This window comes from Styela clava, chromosome 7 (genome assembly GCF_964204865.1).
Source record: "Styela clava chromosome 7, kaStyClav1.hap1.2, whole genome shotgun sequence".
Classification (NCBI taxonomy): domain Eukaryota; kingdom Metazoa; phylum Chordata; class Ascidiacea; order Stolidobranchia; family Styelidae; genus Styela; species Styela clava.
In genome coordinates this window covers 2,819,598-2,829,533 of record NC_135256.1, presented here as the reverse complement: position 1 = coordinate 2,829,533, position 9,936 = coordinate 2,819,598, and the positions used below count along the sequence as shown (strand labels likewise).

Here is a 9,936-nt window from a genome sequence, read left to right as displayed (position 1 = left end):
TTCCTTAGAATAGCAAAACAACGGAAATATTATTATTCACACGGAATAAATGTTTAGGAACTAGCAAATAAATAAGCATGAAGACAGTCGGAAAAGTCATAGTTATATAGATAGACTATCTTGAACCAAAAAAAACATGAAACAGGGCGGAACTGCCAGAATTTCACAACCCTATTTAGGTTAACATTATTCCGTCAATCAGATTTTAAGAACTTGCAAATAAATACCGGTAAGCATAAAGACAGTTGGAAATGCCATGGTTGTATAGAACTCTAGATCAAAGACCATCTTAAACCAAAAAAACATGAAATGAAGCGGAACTGTAAGAATTTTACAACCTTAGTTAAATCAACATTCTTCTGCCCATCAGAATTTAAAAACTAGAGAATAAATACCGGTAAGCATAAAGACAGTTGGAAATGCCATTGGTTGTACAAAATATTCAATCCAGGTATCAAATACTATCTTGAAGCCAAATAACATGTAATGAAGCAGAACTGTCAGAATTTTACAATCTTAGTTAGGTTAACAAAGACAGTTGCAAGTCTTTAGTATGGAGTAGAGCACACCAGTTAATATGGTATTGGAATTCTGCTTGAATCAATAAAAAGATTCACTGGAGCGAAACTGCCAGAATTTCACAACCTTAATTAGGTTAATATTATTCCTTTCATCAGAATTTCAATTGCACATGTTATACTAGTGTGGTACTACACGACGCAGAACGAAGCATTTAATAAATTTGTTGGCTTTAGTTCTCGTTAATATCAGACAAATTATTATCAAATTTTGAATTATACATTAGAAAATATATCAGGGTTTTGAACTCCTGTGCAAAACTTTTAATTAAGCTTCAATATGGAAGCCTTGTCCAATCGGTAGATTGGGAGTGTTTCCTCACAAAAAAGCACTGAAGCATGAATAGTTTGAAAAAAATTGTCTAAACCAGGGAGTACTATTGCTGTCAGGTCATGCCTCATTGAATTTGATGACAGGTTTCGGTAAAATTATACCAAAGCAGATTACACTCTAATATTTTGAAATTTTCGATTGAAAATATTATGAATCCGTGTATAGAAGAATAAAGCATTCAAAAATATAATATATATTAATAATCAAATTTCTTGCAGGCATTTTGGGTCAGTGTTACTAAATTACTTCCAACAGAGTGACAGTTACAGCATCAATGAATTTTACCATTGCTTAACAGTAATACAAATACTAGAATATTCAAAATAATAAATTTGGAACATTAAATACAAGGCCAAAATTGTGGTTGAAAATTTCCGCAGGTGAAAAAATGAAACTTAATAACATATATCAGTCCAAAACCTATCTCAATCACACAAAGAAATTCATAAATCAGCTAAATAAGGGCAATTAGTGATATCTCCTACAGCGGCAAGACTTTTCTTTCCTCCAAAAACTTTCTTTGCGACTCTGGCTACTTGAGATGTCGTCACAGCGTCAATTTTCGCTGATATTTCTTGTGGCGACACAGCTCCACCGAGAAGAGAAGTTTGAACTGCAACATCGCTTAAAACTGATTCGGAACATTCTGCTTGCATTAAAATGCCTGATTTGAGACTATTCTTTCCTGCAGTCACTTCTTTGTCCGATATGCCGCCCTCTGCCATTGCTCCGAGTTCCTCTCTCACTGCTGACACCGCATGGCCGATACTAGCGGGATCTGATTTGATGTAAACTCCTATGAGACCAGCGTCGGAATAATTAACATTATATGCTGAGGTTGCAAATACGCCGTCAACTTTCTTACCAACAGCACTTCCGATACGATCTGTACGTCCAGATTGTCGTTTTACGTTACTACTCGAGTCAAGAATATTTTGTACTACAGCAATAGCAATCGCATCTTGGTCATTGAGTGCCGAGCCGCAAAACGAAAGGCCGACATGAGCTGCGTCCCCTCTCTCGTGAAGTCGAACCTCGCTTGAAATGAACTCCGACGGCTTACCAGTCGATCCTCTTGATGGCAACTCAAAAGCAGTCTCAGCGACATCGCAGAGCTCGTCGTGGTTTACTCCGTTTCCCGCAAGCACCATGTTGGCCAAGTTGTAATTGGAATTGAAAAATTCTTGCGCCATTTCTGTTGTATGAGAGCCAATCATGCCTTCAGGGGATATAACAGAATTTCCAAGCCCCCCACGAAACGATGCTTGGTGCACTGCTTCAATTAGATTAAACGCTGGGTCAGTGTTTGCGTGAGCTAACTGTGTTTTCATGGATTTGCTTATTTGATCTAGTTCCCACCAGAAAAAACTATTCCGACAGACAGACGGTGCAACGACTTCTGTAATAAGGTCTCTCCAAACACGTCGTCCACATTTCAAATTGTAAGAAACATGTTCCCTTGTACCTGAGACTGAGAAATCTCCTCCAAAGTTGCCTAGCAACTGAGTGTAATGCCAAGCAGTATCCTTGTCAGAGCTAAGCAAAGCACCGGCGCGAAGACAATGTGAAATACCTAAATTTGAAGATGGGTTTTCGTAGCGACTTCCAGCTTTTGCTAAGAGCATAACATTTGCATGAAGAGATGGAATATCGGTTGTAACAACAGTGATGCCATTCTTTACTTTTGTTTTGGATATTTGTCCATCATTCGAGTCTTGTTTTGCGACTTGAGAAGAAGAAAATCGTTTCAAGACAGATTGGATATTCTTTGATGCAGCTGGGCTCCTCAGCATCATTTTGAATATTTTGTTACCCAAACTAAACTACAACAAAACCTGGATTAAAAGATTTGATATTTAATGAATACAAAGAATACAGTTGTCAAAAAAATTTGCTACAGTAATGGTGAATGTGATATTCTCAGATCCTAGAATTAATTTTGAATTTAGAATTTCAATTATCCGATGGTGTGGCAAATTTTTTTGGCATAGAATAAGTCAGTGAGAAAAATTTGACAAATTTCACATAAAACTTTCAAATTTTAAAAGATTTTAAATTTTTTTTTCAAAATGTAAATTTTGAATTTTGCTCAACTAAGTATATTTTTTCAAATAACATTCCCGGTCTTACTACTTACTGAATACAGCGCGAAACACCCCAAAGAGCGCGAAACAGCGCAAAACAGAGGGAAACAGCGCAAAATAGTGGGGAAACAGCGCAAAACAGAGGGAAACAGTGTGAAGCAGAAAAAAATTTTGCAATGAGTTCGGGGCACCTTGTTTTGAGTTGGATTACCACGGCAGCAAATTAAAAACACAAACCAACGTATGTAGCCAGTAATGCTGTAATGGCAAGTCTGCCCCTGCTGGTGACACATTTTGGGTACCATAATTTAGAACCTTTTCCACATGGATATGGTTGGCTTTGGGGTTAGGTAAAAAGGGCCTCCAGAAGTATGTGCACCAAGATGGCGCACAACTTGAAAATAGTATGTGTGTGTGTGTGTGTGTGTAGCGGATTCAGGTTGTGCGACATATTGCTGCACATACTACTGGAGCACCGAAAAGGTAGATAAAATTTCGCATGATGACCTATAATCCGGTACATAACCTTGTAAATATACCGGAAATAGCGTCATAAAACCATGGCGAGAGGCGCCATGGTTCTTTCGTGGCAGGAGGTGGTAATGACTGCGTCTCCTGTTTTGCGCTGTTTCCCTCTGTTTTGCGCTGGTTTCCTTCTGTTTCGCGCTGTTTCGCGCTATTTTGCGCTCTTTGCGCTGTTTTGCGCTGTATTCAGTAAGTAGTAAGACCCTAACATTCCTATACAAGTGACTCTATCTTATAGTTCTTTAAAAATTAAAACATGCCAAAAACAAGATTATGCCAACCAACTCCTTAGACCCGCGACTCCTCACTATATTATTGTAACAAAACATTCGTTTTGGCGAATATATTCTTTAGACTAAATTATATTATAACCTAACAACTATAAGTACAAAGGGTTCAATGGCGCTGAAAATATTCAAATGGGATTTTATGAGATGCTATGAGGAAATAAATCTATATTCTATTCGAGATGTATCACTGCTTGATTTTTATTATAAAAAGTACCATCCGTTCGGTTTTTCAACTTTATAAAAATATGTGCAGCCCACCAATGACTTGCAACCTTAATTTTGGCCCGCGAGCGACAAAAGGTTGCTGACCCCCGCCTTAGACCTTCAAATAAATTCGATTAAATACAATTCCAATCACTTTTGCACCTAATGTATAAGTATAGGTTTATTGGGTCTCATGTAGTTTCGTACCTAACATACTTCTAGTGGGCGTAGCACAACAATTTTTTCACGTGTCAATCCTAACCCCACCTGACCACACCATTCAAAAATTACGTCACTACGACGTCACAGTGCTGCAGTGACGTAAAAGAGCCCTTCAAACTATGCAAACTGTCATCTAAGACGCGCAGACGAGAACCCGAAATCGAACAGCCATTTCTCTCGTTTTCTCGTCGCAACGATCCCAATAGGAGAGAGATCGCTGACGTTAGTCAGTTCTTTATCGCCGTGCCGATGCTATTTCGGGCGATCGTACGAGAATTTGGCAAGCTCTATGACGTGATTGTGACATCGTAGTGACGTAATTTTTGGATGGCGTAGTCAGGTGAGGGTTAGGATTGGCATGTCAAAAAATTGTTATGCTACGCCTACTAGAAGTACGTTAGGTACGAAACTACAAGAGACCCGGTTAATTTTGGACTAAACAAATGATAAAATAATTAATAAATCTGGCGAGCAATCAAAACCTCAAGTAAATTCATAACGTGCAGAATTTAGGTTTGAAGGTTTTACCCAATAAAGTGGGGCGTGTTCACTGACCTAAAAGTATTAAATTACACACAAACTACACAGATATCTGGATATAGGGTGAGGAAGTAATATACGAGAAATAAATAAAATAAAAGTTGAAAATGAAATTATTTGTCACATACCGGTACTGCAGTACTGACATATGGTATTACTGTATTAACAATTTTATAACATACTCCATCTCCTGATTTCACATCCATAATCCTGTTGTTAGTGTTACCTATATTTCTGTATTTCAGTATTTTGAGTTTCGTAATATTTTCCAGTTTAGCAGTTTCAGAGTTTGTTAATTAAAGGAAAATAATAATGTATTCCTACTAAATTCGCAAATCTGTGGATTAACTGAAGACAAAGCCAATCAACAAGAAAAACAAGCAGGATGGATTAAGTTGATTACAGACGTCGCTTTCCAATCTCTGCATCTAGCCCGCGGGCCTCGTGACCTTGTCAAGTACCCACGCACGACGGCCGCCGAAGAACGCTTTCTTTAAACATATCAAATTTGCACAATTAACTAACAGTCAAATACCTCACCACACAAAATATGATAAATAATGAGCACACCTTCTGAAATAAATCAATAAAAATGCCACAGACTAGAACAAAACTGGCGTAACAGGTCACCGCAGGTGAGCAAAGATGCGAAGGAAATCGTTGACGGATAAACGTCACCAATGCGATTGAAATTACGATGCATATTATTTAAACCCGTCGGCGTGTCACGTTTCAAAAAAAAAGATGTACGCATGTATGTTTATTTATTTTTTTGTCTTGTGATGATAAAATATACAGAAGGTGGCAATTATTAGTACGAAGAAACAACTCAAATTATTTTATATTATCACAAACGTGAACATCTTTCAATCCAAATTAAAATCCATCCCGATCAAAATTGAATTTGGAAATAATACAAAACCGACGAGATATTGAATCATGTTTATCGTGTAAAATCTTTGAGGAAGACAACAAGAATACGCGCATTTTCAAATTTATGATTTAAATTGTTTTTGCTGCAATTATCGGTACTATTCTTTATGTGAATAGAGCAATTCCAATACGACTGACGAAAGTTTGCTTGCTGATTTACCTTATTAGATTTCAAACAACGGGTTCCCACTACTGGTTGTACTCGTCGAAATCTAAGAACTCTTGTTTATGATAACAAATAAAGAATTGACAGACGTGAAAAATCCTGTCTTCCCAAGTCAAATTTATTTCTCGCTCTCGAGTTTCTCATTATTCACGTTATTCCCAATCGCAGATATTCGTCGCGAACAATTAGCCAACTCGAATATAATTACGGTAGTCCAGTCGTAAACAATTAGTCAACTCGGTGCATTAATTGCGTCCAATTTTCTCATTGTAAGATATAATTGACAGCGTGTATTAGCAATCAGTAATTTATTTCATCATCATACTGAAAAGCTGAGCTATACATTTACAAATTCGAAAAAAATTTAAAAAAAAACGCACTTCAGGGTGAAGGGAGACGCTGAAAAACAATTCTGGTTATCGAGCGTCTGCACCTATGGTCGGGCCTTGGAGAAGTCCAACAGAACATGATAAATAGATCAAGAGAGCTATGCTCAAATTCATGGACCCGCGGCGCCACATAGTGGCAAATTTTGATGACGTCATATCATCAATCGTATGCCATGCAGCTCTTCGAAATATTTGAAATAAATGAAAGTACTGTAATAGCCTCATAGCGATAAATTTAATCTTTGAGCACTGAAAATTTCAAAGCGATTGGTCCAGTAATAAAAGAGAAAAGCGATTTTTTTTCTGTGACAAAGAACAAGAACAACAACAACATAATAACAAAACGATCGTTATATTCACTAATGTGTCCAATAAAGACGAACTAAATATGTGATTAAAAAAAAACAATAGGTACGTCAATAAAACTTGATATATGCCAAGCAGTCGCCGTTTCAACGAAGTGTTGATAGTTTTTTCGCGGCCTCTCGTCAATTGCAATCGAAATATTGCCTCTTTTTTTTCTCAACTGATTAATTTTTTGTGTTCTTTGTTTAATCGTAAACTGAACAATATTTCATGCACGACGGAAATAAATATCTGAATCTGAATCTGGCTGTTTTTTGTGAACGGGCACGTACTTGTACGTTTTCAACTTCTTTATTATTCATTTTTTGATTAAGTAATGCCCGTCCTCCAGGTCCTCTGCACTTTTTTGTCCGTTTGTTGTTGTTTTGTTTCTTTCAGAGCGACTAACATAAAATTGATTGATTGATCAAGTAAATTATTAGTTTAAGTCCACCGATCCACAAAAAGGAACGAAAATTTTGAAAGTGGTGACTCGGTGGCGATTGCGCAAAGTCAACTATGGTTGAAATCGCCTGATGTTTTCTTCAGCATGGCGTGGGTATTTGGACTGTGAAGATCGGCATTATATCGATTAACTATATTTAACCATACAATTCTTATTTATGATATACGATTTATAATAGAATAGATAGGATTTACATATTCATCCTGGGTGGAAAGGAAATCCGATAATACAGCTTAAACATATGGCAAACCACGGCCTCTCGTCCCGTCACCAATTTATGTCGAGAATAAGGTTAGTTAGCATGTGACTTGTTTCAAATACATGGACTTGATGGCGGAGGAAATTCGAAATGCACGATATAACGATCGGGTTAGTTATTTGTGCAAAATAATAATCGAAGTAGTCTACGTATGCGGGGGTTATTTCTTCGAAAGAAAGAAAATGGGATGGTCATCGTTACCTGTAAAGAGAGAAAAAACGTGTCATCTATGATCAATTGAAACTCGTAGTTTGTGCTTGGTGCAAACTTTCGTGCGTGAAAATGTGTGCTAATACGTTGGACCGCACACGGGAGTGCAAATGTGAATGGATTACCCTAATGCAAGGGTGTGCAACCTTTATTACAAAAGGGCTAGATTCAAGGAGCCTAATTGGGTGAAACCGCACCTCGGACCTTCATTCAACATAGCCTTTCTAGTAGGCCTAGTTGCAAGCACAAAATAGTTTTTTTTTGTATTGATCTTACGGTGTGTTAGGGTTCGTGCACAAATGAACAAATTTATTCGTCACACCGACTTTAAACGAATTCAGTAAGAAAGACGTGTTAGAACATTAGGTATTTCTTCGGCTAGTTTTGCTAATATGACAGCGGCACTCAAGTAATGGTAAAGGCTTTACAAAGCAAAAGGATTGAAATTGCTCGCACATAATAGTTTAACTAAACTAAAAACTCGTTTCGTGGACACAACTTTTAAAATTGACACTTCTCTGCGGGCCGCACAATATTTCATTGCGGGCCGCAGTTTGCACACCCCTGCCCTAATGGATTTCGTGGTAAAAGATCAAGATATTCCCAATTTACTTCACTTATGCGATGGCAGTCGAATCTCAGCTATAAGGTATAAGTTTATTTCGACTCCATAATCAGCATAACAATACATTTGACAGATAAAAACAAATAAATAAAAACTGATTATGAAATCAGGGGAGCAAACCTTAGATAAGGTTTATAACGTACAAAATATAAGATGGAAGGTTTTGCCAAGAGGAAGTGGTCCGTGTTTACTCACCTAAAATTATTAAGTTATTCCACACACGCTCACATGCACCCACAAGCCACGCACACACACACCACTGAGAAGTTATTTGAGTAAGAATAAAACGCGATAAATTTAAGGTATACTATACAGTAAACAAAAAAAAATGAATAAATACTAGAAAAGAAGAAAATTATTTGCCACACCATATTGATATTTTTGTAATGGTTGTCATTGCCAAATTGATCGATCTTCTAATCGTTAATTAAAATATAAAAGGAAGATTCTATTGAAAACATATTGCCAAGCTGATTATAGTAGAGTCAAATGCCAAGTTGCCAAAGTTGCCAGAATTGCCTATGATTATCTTCTTCCATCTTTCCCCGTCTCCCATTTTGCAAGCAAGATTCTCCTGTGATATTCCCGTGTCCCGTTCAAGTTGATCAATATGTGTACGTTGTTGTCTCCCCACGCTTTTTTCCCCATAGGATCAGTTCATGTACGATTTATTTATTGTTTCTATTGCAGTGGCCGCTGAATCTAAGGCGTCTTTCCTTATTATGGTTGTGATGCTTGGCAGTTTACCGCATAGTGTTTTGTTTGGGATCTTGTCCTGCACTATTCACCACTTAAGACTAAATCACTTTCACACATCAACGCCGATCCATACAGTTTGCAAATGAGGTACCCATTACAAAACATTTTATTCCCTCCAAGATCAGTAGACTTAATAAGATTTGGGCTCCCTATAGTACACTATTGAAGCATCTAATATATGAATAGTGAATTTTCAGTTGAAAACAATCTCATATTTCAATATCAATCCGAGCGAAATTCATTCTTTTTCTGCTTTTTCGTATGATATAAAACAAGAGAGCTATGCTCAAATATATGAACACGTAGCGCCACTCAGTGGGAATAATTTTGATGACGTCATAGCGAAAAAAAGTAATAGCCTTCTGGAGAAAAATTTTATCTTCAACCACTGAAAATTTCAAAGCAATTGGTCCAGTATTCGAAGAGAAAAGCGATTTCTTCAAAACGTGTCAAAGAACAAGGACACTAAGAACAACAAGAGAGCTACGCACAAATATTTGGACACGTCAGACCAGAGCGAATCAGTCCTTACCGGTACCTTTGACGCTACCGGTACCCTCAAAAAAGTTCTGAATTTCCAGTAGCAAGAATTTTGCAGAATCGAAACGTACATGCAGTCATGACACTGACTAAAATCCGTGTTCCCATGGATAAAAAATAATACAGCAAAATTTTAGACGAAATATCAAATTTCATAGAATTCACGCAAAATTTTGAAATAAACAAAAGTAATAGCCTTCTAGCGAAAAAATTAATCTTTAACCACTGAAAATTTCAAAGCAATTGGTCCAGTATTCGAAGAAAAAAGCGACTTTTTAAAAACGTGTCAAAGAACAAGAACATAATATTGAAACGATCGTTATGTCCACTACGTGTCCAACAACAACATAATATTGAAACGATCGCTATGTCCACTACGTGTCCAATAAGCAAATTTCACTACATGCGTTTTTTCCATTTTTGTATGTAGAAGCGTCTTTCCTTAGTCGACGCAATATTTCCACAAA

The 9,936-nt window shown here is 37.1% G+C and overlaps 1 protein-coding gene across 1 annotated transcript; it reads right to left on the bottom strand.

Annotated features, from left to right (window-relative positions):
* LOC120328825 (cytochrome b-c1 complex subunit 2, mitochondrial-like) lies at positions 1-2,772 on the bottom strand. Its single transcript, XM_039395369.2, has one exon. The coding sequence runs from the start codon at positions 2,706-2,708 to the stop codon at positions 1,356-1,358; it is 1,353 nt and encodes a 450-aa protein (XP_039251303.2). The 5' UTR covers positions 2,709-2,772; the 3' UTR covers positions 1-1,355.
* Between the last annotated feature and the right edge of the window lie 7,164 nt (positions 2,773-9,936).